At 42.4% G+C, this 16,781-nt stretch overlaps 1 protein-coding gene across 1 annotated transcript; it reads right to left on the bottom strand.

The window, feature by feature from the left end:
* Positions 1-910: 910 nt before the first annotated feature.
* Positions 911-15,981, bottom strand: LOC112257394 (MORN repeat-containing protein 5). Its single transcript, XM_024430917.2, has 5 exons — positions 15,660-15,981; positions 15,309-15,456; positions 14,569-14,680; positions 10,861-10,992; positions 911-1,772 (listed from the first exon to the last, which is right to left on the bottom strand). The coding sequence occupies exons 1-5, from the start codon at positions 15,797-15,799 to the stop codon at positions 1,693-1,695; spliced, it is 612 nt and encodes a 203-aa protein (XP_024286685.1). The 5' UTR covers positions 15,800-15,981; the 3' UTR covers positions 911-1,692.
* Positions 15,982-16,781: the final 800 nt, after the last annotated feature.

Below are 16,781 nucleotides of genomic sequence, written 5' to 3'. Positions count from 1 at the left end.
TTGAAATGGAGATGTGGTACAGTGACAGTTAGCGGACTGGGGATATGATATGTATATAGACGTCTGTGGCTGGCCAGCCTGACTGGCAGGGTAGAGGGAGGTTGTGTGAAACTGTAACTTTGTGTCTTGGCTGTGGAGTGGCGTCAGTGAGGAATAGGATCCTGTGTTTAGGAAGGGACTAAGGGAGACAAGACTTCAATGTTCTTGTATTTATTGAGACAATAGTCTGTAAGCACTTTTTTTCTCAGAAAATGTCAAAATAGTATTGTTTTATTAAAAATGAAACAAAGGTTTATTTGATTGACTGTGTTTTGTGTACTAAATGCAATAAAATTGACTTTAAAATGCGAAATTTGTATTTTTTTAAAAATAATTTCAGTTGGACCACAACAATTTGATGCAAGAAGCACTTTAACCTCCTTATCCCAAACAATCAATAAAGAACACACACGCAGAGGTGCCAATTTAAAAATAGATCTTGAAATATGAAATCCGTGGTCAAGGTTAAGTGATCCTGCTGGATAACCGTGTCTGAACATGTTACGCTATATGCATCATTCATTGTAAATTTGTATAGGCCTCGGAGTTATTCTGGTGTGTTTGAATTTTCCTTAAACCTGGGTTTGCCTGGTTGTGTGCGTGCGGGTGTGCCCGGCGCGGGGTAGGAAGCAATCACAGGCCGATGGCTGTGCTAGTGAGCGCTTCATGGGTCAGTGTGTGCAGTAATAACTACTCTCCTCTCCTCTCTTTCTCCACGGCTCTGCTGCTGATTCCTCCCGCGAGCCCAGCGGAGCGCCATCACAGACAGGAAGTCACTGTCAGGCTGCATCATGAGATTGATCCCCTACTCTGGGTTCTGTTTCAAAGGGCAGCTCTCGCTGAGGCAGACATAACGTCTCACTCAGAATAGAAGCTTGTCTGTCTGTACAAAAACACACACAAATGTAAAACCTTCAAAATCGAACATCCAATAAAACTACAGAAATATGCCCCCCCCCCAAAAAAAACAGCATTATAGTAGAAAATACAATTATCGGAGCCAAAGCCTTATATTGAGAGTTCTTTGCATATTTCTATAGTTGAATGCATGTTCGATTTTGAGGGTTTTACATTGGTGTGTTTTTGTACAGACAGACAAGATATCTCTCAATATAAGACTACAACTGGAATAAAGCCTATAGCAACTGCATATATTTCACGTATTACAGGAAGTCACCTCATGTTGATTTGCATCCATTAGGCTGCTACCTGCAGAGTCTTTCAGGACACTTGAGAGAACAATCTGACACTGATTACACAGGCAGCACCAAGCAGAGAATTAAGGACAAACATTACACGTAAACAAATGGCTTTACAAGTTACAAATCCAAAATGTTTTTTTTCCTCATTCTGCATGAACATGTTTGAAGCATTAGCATCTTTTTCGATCTAGACTTTATCACATTTCATTTCAGTATAGGCTGGCTACATTACATGCGTTTCGCTGTGTTTTTGTGCATCTGAAATAAACCTACCGATGTTTTTATGCATCTGTTAAAATCATATTTATAACAACGAAAATGTGTAATATTCCATATTTCACAAAATATGATTCACAGGTAGCCTATACAGTTAAACATTCCATAAATTAGCTGCCTTTAAATCAGCAGCTGCTCAGGCCCCTCAACTCAATGTCCAGTTCTGAAATTCAGCCTAGTTGTCAGGTGAATGTCCAACGATCTCATCCCAGCTCTTCCGACAAGTGGACACAATCCACTCCCGTTCATAGTCATCTGCAGGAAAATAAATAGATTTTCAGAATAATCAAGACCACGAAGGTCAGAATAAAGCAACAACCTTTTAAAACACGTTTTAAACACACAATTATTCTAACTGAACGGGTATAAAGAAATAACTTATTCTAATAGTTCATTAAATAAAATTGTAATGTTAAAATGTGATCGAGGAAGACGAAAAAAGGACACTGGACTGGATGCATATAATTATATCAGAGCTTTTGAAATGGACACATTCAACTCAATAACGATTTACATCTCAGTGAAAAATCAGGGTAACAATTAGGAGAAAATAACTTCTTAGTGGTACTTCAACCACCAATAAATCACCCAAAAAATGAACGACAATTTTAACAAGGATGACTCGACTACCAAAACTGCGGATAATATAGTGTTTTTCATAGTTAAAACTGAAATTACTTGATAATTGCAGAGCAAGAGGTAGCATCTCTGCTGGGACTGAATCGGAGCGTCGCAGCTGCACACACTTGAGAGCTCATCTGGGGGAACAGTGTGCGCTGGGCCCATTGTTGGGCACAGGTCTGAAGCTCTAGCCTGATTGTGTGTAATTGCCTGCGGTAGCCCCAGCCACTCCAAGTCGCCTCTCTCGCCACTCTACCTGGTGCGCGCGTTCAGAAATAGAAATCACAGTTGCGAACGGGCCACGGTCTGCTCCATGCACCACGGTAACTGCATGCGAGAAACAGCCTATCCACCCTTTTTGTCGCGTTGTGTTGCCTCCCCCTTCTCAACAAACGGAGGTCAGCGTCAAGAAGGTCATTTCATCACTATTTTAAACCAATTAATACCACTGCACGGGTTTCTGCCTGTTGCGAGGTCTTATAGAACTGCAATTAGGCCTTCCGTTTCTCCGAGCGCGTATGGTAATGAGATAGAATTCACACATTTTCATATGCTGTAATTTGCCCTGGATTGTGATCGTTCACAGAGTGTTTAAAAGTCACTCCTACTTTAATACAATTCTATTTGAGGGCACAGGTGGCCACCATGGTTCGGAAGCAATCTGAAATAAAATGTAAATTGTGAACACTTAACATACACTTCATGTGTTTTTAAATTGTTACTGTGGACGTCTTATAGAAAGCCTTCTATAATGAGTGTTTAGGGGCGTTTAGGGACATTCATTTGGAATGTATTAATTATTGGAAAAAATCATTTAGCATACACATTTTAGTAAAAAAAATAAAATCCTAAATCTGTTCCAAAAAATATTATCCACCAGATCCAAATAATTGTAGGATGCATGGTTGTATTGTTTGATTCATTTATCTACACATGACTGTCATGAAATAAAATATGATAAATGTACAACAACAACAAAAATGATTGGGAACACTGTACACTAGCTGTAGGCTATATTGCCTGTTACATATAACTTGTGGAATAGACACCGGCTGGAATGCGCTTAACCAATCAGCATTCAGGATTAGACCCACCCTTTGTATAATGCATATCAATTAGCACATCATAAACATGACATTGTTGGTGGACCACTTTTCTCCTACTGACTATGCCTTTCCCTCTAGCTCCCCCCCCTCCCCTCCTCCCCGGACATTTGCTGCTGGCCATTAACTGGATATCAACTAATTCCCCAAACTCTCTCACAAAAAAGCTCCGACTCACCCAGGAGCAGTGGTGTACATGGTGCGGTAGGGAAACGATAATGGCTCCTTGTTAAAACATGTTTATCTTAATCCTTAAAATACACTCAAAGGGAAAAGTGTTTCCTGCCAACTAATGCAGAAGCAACACTTTAAAGTGTTAAATTAACTTAATGGCTGTCAGATCACCTTGACCAATAGACTTAACATGACTTAATGCTGCCAGTCGGTTACTTGGGCTAATACTGGAGTATGGTTGACATTGGAGTTGTCATGATTCTGGGGGAGTCTATTTGTTGAAATTTAAATAATTATTGATTAATGTACTGCATTGTCGAGCAACCTAAGCATTTATAGAGGAGATGGTTTCAAGAAAGAACATAATGCGATATTACAGTAAACATAAACACGATGACCTGAACCCAGTGATATTACAGTAAATATGAAGACACTGACCTGAACCCAGTGACATTACAGTAAATATGAAGACACTGGCCTGAACTCTGTGATATTACAGTAAATATGAAGACACTGGCCTGAACTCAGTGATATTACAGTAAATATGAAGACACTGGCCTGAACTCAGTGATATTACAGTAAATATGAAGACACTGGCCTGAACCCAGTGATATTACAGTAAATATGAAGACACTGACCTGAACCCAGTGATATTACAGTAAATATGAAGACACTGACCTGTACCCAGTGATATTACAGTAAATATGAAGACATTGACCTGAACCCAGTGATATTACAGTAAATATGAAGACACTGACCTGTACCCAGTGATATTACAGTAAATATGAAGACATTGACCTGAACCCAGTGATATTACAGTAAATATGAAGACATTGACCTGTACCTAGTGATATTACAGTGAATATGAAGACACTGACCTGTACCCAGCGATATTACAGTAAACATGAATATGATGAACTGAACCCAGTGCTATTACAGTAAAAATTACCACGATAACCTGAACCCAGTGATATTACAGTAAATATGAAGACACTGACCTGAACCCAGTGACATTACAGTAAATATGAACACTGACCTGTACCCAGTGATATTACAGTAAATATGAAGAAACTGACCTGAACTCAGTGATATTACAGTAAATATGAAGACACTGACCTGAACCCAGTGATATTACAGTAAATATGAAGACATTGACCTGAATCCAGTGATATTACAGTAAACATGAACACGATGAACTGAACCCGGTGCTATTACAGTAAAAAGTAACCATGATAACCTGAACCCAGTGATATTACAGTGAATATGGAGACACTGACCTGAACCCAGTGATATTACAGTGAATATGAAGACACTGACCTGAACCCAGTGATATTACAGTAAATATGAAGACACTGACCTGAACCCAGTGACATTACAGTAAATATGAACACTGACCTGTACCCAGTGATATTACAGTAAATATGAAGACACTGACCTGAACTCAGTGATATTACAGTAAATATGAAGACACTGACCTGAACCCAGTGATATTACAGTAAATATGAAGACATTGACCTGAACCCAGTGATATTACAGTAAACATGAACACGATGAACTGAACCCGGTGCACAGTAAACATAAACACGATGACCTGAACCCAGTGATATTACAGTAAATATGAAGACACTGACCTGAACCCAGTGACATTACAGTAAATATGAAGACACTGGCCTGAACTCTGTGATATTACAGTAAATATGAAGACACTGGCCTGAACTCAGTGATATTACAGTAAATATGAAGACACTGGCCTGAACTCAGTGATATTACAGTAAATATGAAGACACTGACCTGAACCCAGTGATATTACAGTAAATATGAAGACACTGACCTGTACCCAGTGATATTACAGTAAATATGAAGACATTGACCTGAACCCAGTGATATTACAGTAAATATGAAGACACTGACCTGTACCCAGTGATATTACAGTAAATATGAAGACATTGACCTGAACCCAGTGATATTACAGTAAATATGAAGACATTGACCTGTACCTAGTGATATTACAGTGAATATGAAGACACTGACCTGTACCCAGCGATATTACAGTAAACATGAATATGATGAACTGAACCCAGTGCTATTACAGTAAAAATTACCATGATAACCTGAACCTAGTGATATTACAGTAAATATGAAGACACTGACCTGAACCCAGTGACATTACAGTAAATATGAACACTGACCTGTACCCAGTGATATTACAGTAAATATGAAGAAACTGACCTGAACTCAGTGATATTACAGTAAATATGAAGACACTGACCTGAACCCAGTGATATTACAGTAAATATGAAGACATTGACCTGAATCCAGTGATATTACAGTAAACATGAACACGATGAACTGAACCCGGTGCTATTACAGTAAAAAGTAACCATGATAACCTGAACCCAGTGATATTACAGTGAATATGGAGACACTGACCTGAACCCAGTGATATTACAGTGAATATGAAGACACTGACCTGAACCCAGTGATATTACAGTAAATATGAAGATACTGACCTGAACCCAGTTATATTACAATGAATATGAAGACACTGACCTGAACCCAGTGATATTACAGTGAATATGAAGACACTGACCCGTACCCAGTGATATTACAGTAAATATGAAGACACTGACCTGTACCCAGTGATAATACAGTAAACATGAATACGCTGATTGTATCTGCTTGAAAAGGCTTCAGCTTGTCTGCGTCCCAAATGGCACAAGCCCCCATCAGGCTCCGGTCAAAAGTAGTGCACTATATAGTGAATAGGGGTGCCATTTTGGGAACACACCTCGACTCACAACCAAGTGGCAGTAGCTCAAACCAAGGCTGTTTTCCTTGGCAGAGGGATGTTTTGAATGTGAACCCTTACGACTTTCAAAAGAAGTTATTCCAGAAACAGGAAACTGCAACAAACAATGTGGCAATAGGGTTCCTGACCACTTGTAGGGGTGCTCCTGCTCGATGCCAGGGTGAACAACAGACAATTACAGACAGACAGATAAATACCAGTGGTGGAAAAAGTACCCAATTGTCATACTTAAGTAAAGATAGCTAAATAGAAAATTACTCAGGTAAAAAGGGTAGTCACAAAGTAAAATACTACTTGAGTAAAAGTTTTTAAGTATTTGGTTTTAAATATACTTAAGTATCAAAAGTAAATGTAAAATTGCTAAAACATACTTAAGTATTGAAAGTAAAAGTAAAATTATAAATCATTTCAAATGCTCTATATTAAACAAACCAGACATTACCATTTTATTTTTTCTATTTATGGATAGCCAGGGGCACACTCCAACACACAATTTATAAACAAAGCATTTGTGTTTAATGAGATCAGAGGCAATTGCGATGACCAGGGATGTTCTCTTGATAAGTGCGTGAATTGGACCATTTTCCTGCCAGCCATGCAAAATGTAACGAGGACTTTTGGGTGTCAGGGAAAATGTATGGATTAAAAAGTACATGATTTTCTTTAGGGATGTAGAAAAAGTTGTCAAAAATATAAATAGTAAAGTAAAGTACAGATACCCCCCAAAACTACTTAAGTACTTTACATTACAGATAGTTAGTTTTGTGCTGATAAGACTGCAGAGATGTAGTGTGTATCAGCTCAATCTGTTTCTGTATTCCACTATTGACTCTGTTCAGTTTGTAGCGTATATTGTGTGATGGATGATGCACTCTATGTATCTCTGGAATTAAAAAGCTGATCCATAAGAGCTCTTGTATAGCTGGAGAAATTCAAGCATGTCAGTTGATCAGGCAGCAGTGGGCTCCATGTGGCGTTGGTTGGCAGGAAGTTGGTGGAAGTAAGACACACCTTACTTCCACCCGCGCCACGACTCCACTCCCCCGACTGGACCGACCTCAGAGGGGTTGGGTCTAGTCCAGATGACCCATTTCACCTCATCTTTCCTCAGCTGGGCTGCTGCTGTGAAGACTCAGAGATTCTTCCTCAGGGCTTCTTCCTTCCATCTGCTTTTGTGCTTCTTTTCATGTCTTGGCCCAAAGCCTGGGCACTTCCCTGACCCTTCCTGCCTGGCCCAGCATCGCTCTGGTCTGAGGGCCCTGCTCCGCTCCCCCTTCCCCCCGCACACATCCCTTCTTCTGTCCTCTTCCACAGCGGTGACTGCACTCTTTCCTCTCCTCTTCAAAACACATGGTCCCCACAGGGAGAGCAGTTCCTCTCAATGTCCAGTTAGTGCCGGGGCCCTCTGCTCTTCTCCTTCCTGCATGGAAGCCATTGGCATTCAATTCTGTCTTCACACCCATTTTGACAGACATACCTTCAACCTCTCAGAGATTATTAACACAGATCCAGAGGACACAGTGTTCCTCGTCACGTCATGTGACGAGGCCCAATGATCCTTCTTGTGCGTGCGGTTCCTCACACACACTGGCTGTCTATTGAAAGCTTATATGCATATTTCATTTTAAATTCTTCACTATATTAGTTCCTAGGTAAGGGCTAACAGAAATGGAGCATCAAGATAATGGATCTGAGGGGTATATTAAAGCAATACATATATGTCCAATATGGCCAATATACTACGGTTAAGTGCTGTTATTAGGCACGACGCAACGTGGAAAAGGAATGTCTTTCCACAAAACCCTGAGGTGCCTTATCGCTATTATAAACTGGTTACCAACATAATTAGAACAGTAAAAATACATGTTTTGTCATACCCGTGGTATGCTTTCAGACAATCAGCATTCAGGGCTCGAAACACCCAGTTTATAATGGTGGTTTTGAATGGCTGACATTTCATCCCTGATAGTAGCTGTAATACCCAAGGCCGTCTACGGTATACTGCTAAATCAATCAAAGATTTCCTGTAGAACAATGCCCTACCAATACGCAGTACAAACAGCAGACACCAAATGAATCCGAATCCAATGATTGGAACAACTGTATTTTATAGCTCCTCCTCTTTTCTCCTTCAACACTATCTTCCTCCCCTCTGTTTCATTGGTCAATACCAGAACTGTTATGAAGGAAAAAATCTGAACATATTTCTTATTGCACATGTTCAGGACATCTGTTCAGGATATGCATCTCTTTGTCTGTTTTTGTCTGTCTGTTGTCTATATACATAAATGAGATTTGCATGCTCCGTATCAAGCAGTGATTAATATGAGGACACTCATCTGTATCATGTTGCGTATAGTTACTCTAGACAGGGTTTACCAAACTATAGTCTGGCTAGTAAAAAGTACATCATACACCACTGCCTGCCTGTCATGATCTGGCTGGGACCACTAGTACATCCTAAACCACTGCCTGCCTGTCATGATCTGGCTGGGACCACTAGTACATCCTAAACCACTGCCTGCCTGTCATGGTCTGACTGGGACCACTAGTACATCCTAAACCACTGCCTGCCTGTCATGGTCTGGCTGGGACCACTAGTACATCCTAAACCACTGCCTGCCTGTCATGGTCTGGCTGGGACCACTAGTACATCCTAAATCACTGCCTGCCTGTCATGGTCTGACTGGGACCACTAGTACATCCTAAACCACTGCCTGCCTGTCATGGTCTGGCTGGGACCACTAGTACATCCTAAACCACTGCCTGCCTGTCATGGTCTGGCTGGGACCTCTAGTACATCCTAAACCACTGCCTGCCTGTCATGGTCTGACTGGGACCACTAGTACATCCTAAATCACTGCCTGCCTGTCATGATCTGGCTGGGACCACTAGTACATCCTAAATCACTGCCTGCCTGTCATGGTCTGACTGGGACCACTAGTACATCCTAAACCACTGCCTGCCTGTCATGGTCTGGCTGGGACCACTAGTACATCCTAAATCACTGCCTGCCTGTCATGATCTGGCTGGGACCACTAGTACATCCTAAACCACTGCCTGCCTGTCATGATCTGGCTGGGACCACTAGTACATCCTAAATCACTGCCTGCCTGTCATGGTCTGACTGGGACCACTAGTACATCCTAAACCACTGCCTGCCTGTCATGGTCTGGCTGGGACCACTAGTACATCCTAAACCACTGCCTGCCTGTCATGGTCTGGCTGGGACCTCTAGTACATCCTAAACCACTGCCTGCCTGTCATGGTCTGGCTGGGACCACTAGTACATCCTAAACCACTGCCTGCCTGTCATGGTCTGGCTGGGACCTCTAGTACATCCTAAACCACTGCCTGCCTGTCATGGTCTGGCTGGGACCACTAGTACATCCTAAACCACTGCCTGCCTGTCATGGTCTGACTGGGACCACTAGTACATCCTAAACCACTGCCTGTCTGTCATGGTCTGGCTGGGACCTCTAGTAAATCTGGGACCAATAGTAAGTCCTAAACCACTGAGTCAGTCAGTGATCATCCACATACACACACCTGTGTTTGTGGCAGGCTGATCAAAGGCAGTCATAAATATACACTTTCATATCATATTTAGCATTTTATGTGTGTATATAGTCTAAGCCTAAACACTCACTGTTTCCAAATAATGCCGGCTTAGCTGCAACCTATGGCAAGAGATAGAATATAGTGTGGCTATTATTTCACAAGACAGACGATGACATCACAGCTGGGCTGTCTCCCATAGATACACCCACATCCATCCCATTCACAGAGAGACGATTAGATCCATAACCGTTCGTAATCTGTGACATTGTCTGGTGATGCAAAAACAAAAATATCTATCTCAAAACCTGACAGACCTCGTTGCCTTCAAATCAAAGATCCCACATCGAGCACTCAATGGGTGGAAAAAATGTGTTTAAAGTTTTCCCTTTGAAAACAAAACTAAAATGACTGCAGTGGAGAGGCATGCTTGGCTGAGAGGACTACAGATGATGAGTTATAGGGTAATAAGGCTGCCTCAGCAAAGTATCTGGCTGAAATAATCTTACATTAGAGAATATGGGTAATCCGTTTATAGTATTTTATCAATTTTTAATATCAAATGTTTCCCAGGTGGCCAGAGCTTACTGATGGGATAATAATTGCCCTGAACATTATAATAAAGCAGGGGTGCAACTTTCGCTGGGGACGAGGCACACCGTTGCCTTGTTTTGTACTACATTCTAAAATTGCATTTTTGTTCCCCACAGTTTTATCATTGGAATGTGATACAAAACAAGGAAGCTGTGTGCTTTAGGGCCATGTGGACGCTTCTGAGTGGTCGAGTAACCTGTTTGGGATGTTTATCCAACTGGATTTAAAATGTATATATAAATAAATAAAGTTTTGTCCCCCCCCACTTCTAAAACCAAAGTTGCACCCCTGTGATAAAGGAATGAGGCCCTAAAATATGATACGTTAAGATAAAAGACAAAGTCCAACTCAGTACTGGAAAATTGGAGGTTACTGCGCACTCAAATGAGCCGGAGGTCAGAAATATATGTGATACAATACGCCTGGATCTGTTTTCACACTCAGTGTCAAAACCTTGAAGTGAGCTCCAACAGTCTCTGCTCACCTGCGTTCCTCAGGAATTGATGCTCATAGTCAGTGATAACCCTGGTGTTGGGGTCGTAGAAGCCGTCCCCACAGTCATAGCAGCCATCTGGGATGACACGCGGCGGGTCCAGGTCTGTCAGCTGAGACTCCCCTGCCAGGACAGATAGACAAATCAAATCAAATCAAATCAAATTTTATTTGTCACATACACATGGTTAGCAGATGTTAATGCGAGTGTAGCGAAATGCTTGTGCTTCTAGTTCCGACAATGCAGTAATAAAAAGCAAGTAATCTAACTAACAATTCCAAAAAAAAACTACTGTCTTATACACAGTGTAAGGGGATAAAGAATATGTACATAAGGATATATGAATGAGTGATGGTACAGAGCAGCATAGGCAAGATACAGTAGATGATATCGAGTACAGTATATACATATGAGATAAGTATGTAAACCAAGTGGCATAGTTAAAGTGGCTAGTGATACATGTATTACATAAGGATGCAGTCGATGATATAGAGTACAGTATCAACGTATGCATATGAGATGAACAATGTAGGGTAAGTAACATTATATAAGGTAGCATTGTTTAAAGTGGCTAGTGATATATTTACATCATTTCCCATCAATTCCCATGATTAAAGTGGCTGGAGTAGAGTCAGTGTCATTGACAGTGTGTTGGCAGTAGCCACTCAATGTTAGTGGTGGCTGTTTAACAGTCTGATGGCCTTGAGATAGAAGCTGTTTTTCAGTCTCTCGGTCCCAGCTTTGATGCACCTGTACTGACCTCGCCTTCTGGATGACAGCGGGGTGAACAGGCAGTGGCTCGGGTGGTTGATGTCCTTGATGATCTTTATGGCCTTCCTGTAGCATCGGGTGGTGTAGGTGTCCTGGAGGGCAGGTAGTTTGCCCCCGGTGATGCGTTGTGCAGACCTCACTACCCTCTGGAGAGCCTTACGGTTGATGGCGGTGCAGTTGCCATACCAGGCGGTGATACAGCCCGCCAGGATGCTCTCGATTGTGCATCTGTAGAAGTTTGTGAGTGCTTTTGGTGACAAGCCGAATTTCTTCAGCCTCCTGAGGTTGAAGAGGCGCTGCTGCGCCTTCCTCACGATGCTGTCTGTGTGAGTGGACCAATTCAGTTTGTCTGTGATGTGTATGCCGAGGAACTTAAAACTTGCTACCCTCTCCACTACTGTTCCATCGATGTGGATAGGGGGTGTTCCCTCTGCTGTTTCCTGAAGTCCACAATCATCTCCTTAGTTTTGTTGACGTTGAGTGTGAGGTTGTTTTCCTGACACCACACTCCGAGGGCCCTCACCTCCTCCCTGTAGGCCGTCTCGTCGTTGTTGGTAATCAAGCTTACCACTGTTGTATCGTCCGCAAACTTGATGATTGAGTTGGAGGCGTGCATGGCCACGCAGTCGTGGGTGAACAGGGAGTACAGGAGAGGGCTCAGAACGCACCCTTGTGGGGCCCCAGTGTTGAGGATCAGCGGGGAGGAGATGTTGTTGCCTACCCTCACCACCTGGGGCGGCCCGGGGCAGTACCCAGTCAGGAGGGTCCAGTACCCAGTTGCACAGCTGTAGGGCAGGGTATTCCTCTTGTCCAGAGACCCAGGGTGGTCCTTGACCATATGGTCCTTGACTAGTCTCTCAAAGCACTTCATGATGACGGATGTGAGTGCTACGGGCGGTAGTCGTTTAGCTCAGTTACCTTAGCTTTCTTGGGAACAGGAACAATGGTGGCCCTCTTGAAGCATGTGGGAACAGCAGACTGGTATAGGGATTGATTGAATATGTCCGTAAACACACCGGCCAGCTGGTCTGCGCATGCTCTGAGGGCGCGGCTGGGGATGCCGTCTGGGCCTGCAGCCTTGCGAGGGTTAACACGTTTAAATGTCTTACTCACTTCGGCTGCAGTGAAGGAGAGACCGCATGTTTCCGTTGCAGGCCGTGTCAGTGGCACTGTATTGTCCTCAAAGCGGGCAAAAAGTTATTTAGTCTGCCTGGGAGCAAGACATCCTGGTCCGTGACTGGGCTGGGTTTCTTCCTGTAGTCCGTGATTGACTGTAGACCCTGCCACATACCTCTTGTGTCTGAGCCGTTGAATTGAGATTCTACTTTGTCTCTGTACTGGCGCTTAGCTTGTTTGATAGCCTTGCGGAGGGAATAGCTGCACTGTTTGTATTCAGTCATGTTACCAGACACCTTGCCCTGATTAAAAGCAGTGGTTCGTGCCTTCAGTTTCACACGAATGCTGCCATCAATCCACGGTTTCTGGTTAGGGAATGTTTTAATCGTTGCTATGGGAACGACATCTTCAACGCACGTTCTAATGAACTCGCACACCGTATCAGCGTATTCGTCAATGTTGTTGTCTGACGCAATACGAAACATCTCCCAGTCCACGTGATGGAAGCAGTCTTGGAGTGTGGAGTCAGCTTGGTCAGACCAGCGTTGGACAGACCTCAGCGTGGGGGCTTCTTGTTTTAGTTTCTGTCTGTAGGCAGGGATCAACAAAATGGAGTCATGGTCAGCTTTTCCGAAAGGGGGGCGGGGCAGGGCCTTATATGCGTCGCGGAAGTTAGAGTAACAATGATCCAGGGTCTTTCCACCCCTGGTTGTGCAATCAATATGCTGATAAAATTTAGGGAGTCTTGTTTTCAGATTAGCCTTGTTAAAATCCCCAGCTACAATGAATGCAGCCTCCGGATAAATCGTTTCCAGTTTGCAGAGAGTTAAATAAAGTTCGTTCAGAGCCATCGATGTGTCTGCTTGGGGGGGATATATACGGCTGTGATTATAATCGAAGAGAATTCTCTTGGTAGATAATGCGGTCTACATTTGATTGTGAGGAATTCTAAATCAGGTGAACAGAAGGATTTGAGTTCCTGTATGTTTCTTTCATCACACCATGTCACGTTGGCCATAAGGCACGCCCCCGCCCGTCTTCTTACCAGAAAGATGTTTGTTCCTGTCGGCGCGATGCGTGGAGAAACCCGCTGGCTGCACCGCTTCAGATTGCGTCTCTCCAGTTAGCCATGTTTCCGTGAAGCAGAGAACGTTACAGTCTCTGATGTCCCTCTGGAATGCTACCCTTGCTCGGATTTCATCAACCTTGTTGTCAAGAGACTGGACATTGGCAAGAAGAATGCTAGGGAGTGGTGCACGATGTGCCCGTCTCCGGAGTCTGACCAGAAGACCGCTTCGTTTCCCTCTTTTTCTGAGTCGTTTTTTTTTTTTGGTCGCTGCATGTGATCCACTCGGTTACACTGGTTGTAAGGCAGAACACAGGATCCGCATCGCGAAAAACATATTCTTGGTCGTACTGATGGTGAGTTGACGCTGATCTTATATTCAGTAGTTCTTCTCGGCTGTATGTAAAGAAACCTAAGATGACCTGGGGTACTAGTGTAAGAAATAACACGTAAAAAAACAAAAAACTGCATAGTTTCCTAGGAACGCGAAGCGAGGCGGCCATCTCTGTCGGCGCCGGAAGAAGAAGAGTCAGAGAGACAGAGAGTCAGTGACTGGTCAAGTCCTGAGACAAACAACAAAAAACAAGGTGACTAAATTTGACAAAACATACAGATTGTGGTAAAAACCATTGAGATAATATGTTCTATCCCATTGAGACGGAATAGATTATTATCCTAATACTTTACAATTTAGTCTGCTTGTAAAAAGGTAGATTTTCATTTAAAAAAATAAGTGCATGTTTTACCTGCAGGTTTGAGTCCATTGCACCTCTCAGTGTAGAACTGTCTGTCATAACCATCACAGAAGTCCCAGTCCTTCTCCTGGTACTCCAGCCCATCAGAGAAGGTATACTTTCCCTGTGGATGAAACACTGTAGTATCCTGCAACATAACTGTTGTTATTTAGTCATAAATTTGAAACTTGTATCTAATGGCAAATAAGGGATATTAGGGGGGAAAAAACAGACAAACTTTTCACCACTTCAATTCTGTTTGGATTGGGGAATTACATTTCACCACAACATAGGCCTAAGTATGTCAATATGGTTGAATAGTCTTTAATCGTGCATCCTTTGTTGAGAGATCTATGTTCCATATCCTGTGGAGTTTTTACCATGAAACAAAGAGAGGTCTGAGCTGGATGGGAGTGAGGTGTGTTTGGTCATGGGCTTGCTAAACCTAGATCATGTCTAATGGACCGCAGTAATCATGATAATAATCGAACTGGTTACTATTATGGCTGAGATACGCATGAATGAACGGTTGACCAAAAAGGAATGTCTTTCCTGTGTGGAACATGCAGAGAGCACATGTTGGAGGAGAGGTATGGAAATGGAATAACTGCGACAATGAATGTGAATGATTGCTAAAGGGGACCAGATGTAATGGCCACTATAACCAATGCGAAACACACACGCACACACACACACACAGGCATGAAGGTGCACACACACACACACACAATCACAGAAAGTATGCTCCACACCTGTTTGGATATCCCTTTCTCCCAAGTTCCTTCATATTTGCTTCCATTTGGAAAATAGAGAACACCTTTTCCATGGAACATGCCATCCTTCATATCCCCAACATATCTTGTCTCTGTGGGGAATTTATACTCCCCTTCTCCCTCCATCCTGAGGAACAGAGCAAAGAACATAGCTAATTCACCAATGATGAGATGATAAGAACATTGGACTTCAACTTCTGCCAGAACTGGTGCAAGCTAGCTAGCTACCCACTACTGCTAAAGTAAGCTAGCTAACGTTATGTCACATTACACTTTGACACATAGAAGTTTTGCAAACTGGCCTATGGCAAAAAAGTGTTATTAATTTACCTGCCATTCTTGAAAGCTCCAGTGTAACTGCTACCTGTGAACTCCATATTTGCTATGAAGTTACAATGAAAAACAGAGGTTAGCTTAGCTGACAGCTGTCTGGTTTCTGCAGCAAGCAGGTTGTGTGACAACGTCGCCATGGAAACGGGAAGCTTGTGCCGTGTCTCTTTTTTTCAAATTTCACCGCATGAAGTGTATTATGATAAAAGAAGTCTAACATGTTGTCTCTTGTCTTAGAAAATAATAAGTATTGTAAACACAATACTTGAATCCAATGTTCCCTCTAAACTACCGGGGCCTGCGCAGTTACCCATGGACTTCAGCGCAGAAGAAAAACCAGCACAGAGAAGCACGAGATTGAATTTTACTCAACTTTCTTGAGTTTTCCCCATTAGTTAACACTATCAAGTCAACGTTTCCCTTTAATGTGGGAATGGTGATCGAATCAACGCAATATTAGACACTTTCAACGCAACATACCCGAAAGAAAACGAACTATGCAAGACTTAGTATACTATGCAAGACTTAGTATGCAAAACTAACTATATGCAAATAGACCATTGCCATGTATGGATTTGTGCCGTTCACTTGGAACTGGACTGTTTTACAGCATGAGTGTCAGGATTATAATGGCTTGTTTTGAAATCAAAGCAAGAGTTGCATGTAGCCAGGTGTGTATATTTGTTCATATTCTTTGCTAGTTAGTGAGTTATTAGCCCAGTTAAAACTAATTTGTAGTCAGCAATGTGGGAGTGATTGCTTCCTACAAGAGCACAAACCTTGTACATTTCTAGACATATTTGAAAAGTGAGTCCATTAAGGAGCTTTTTTCTTTGTCTTAAAGGGGCAATGTTGTATTTTGAGAAAGGCTTGAATAAGCTAAGTAGCCAATAGGCAGAGGGTAGCATAATGTGTCTGATTCTCTGTAATAATGGTATGGGAATAATAATGAATTTAATTTTGTAAAGTGATTTCTTGCGTCAAATAACACAACAACATTTTCACCTTGTCTGAAGGACAAGTGCATTAACAGGTTAATGTCAAGCCCTGCATGTTTTTACAAAAGTCTCATGGAATGTAGGCCTACGTTGAACACCACACATTGGCTGCTACCGTAGGCTG

The sequence above is a fragment of the Oncorhynchus tshawytscha genome, linkage group LG09 (assembly GCF_018296145.1).
Source record: "Oncorhynchus tshawytscha isolate Ot180627B linkage group LG09, Otsh_v2.0, whole genome shotgun sequence".
NCBI classification, from domain to species: Eukaryota; Metazoa; Chordata; class Actinopteri; order Salmoniformes; family Salmonidae; genus Oncorhynchus; species Oncorhynchus tshawytscha.
The sequence above is the reverse complement of the archived record's forward strand: the minus strand, read 5'-3'. Positions and strand labels throughout refer to the sequence as shown.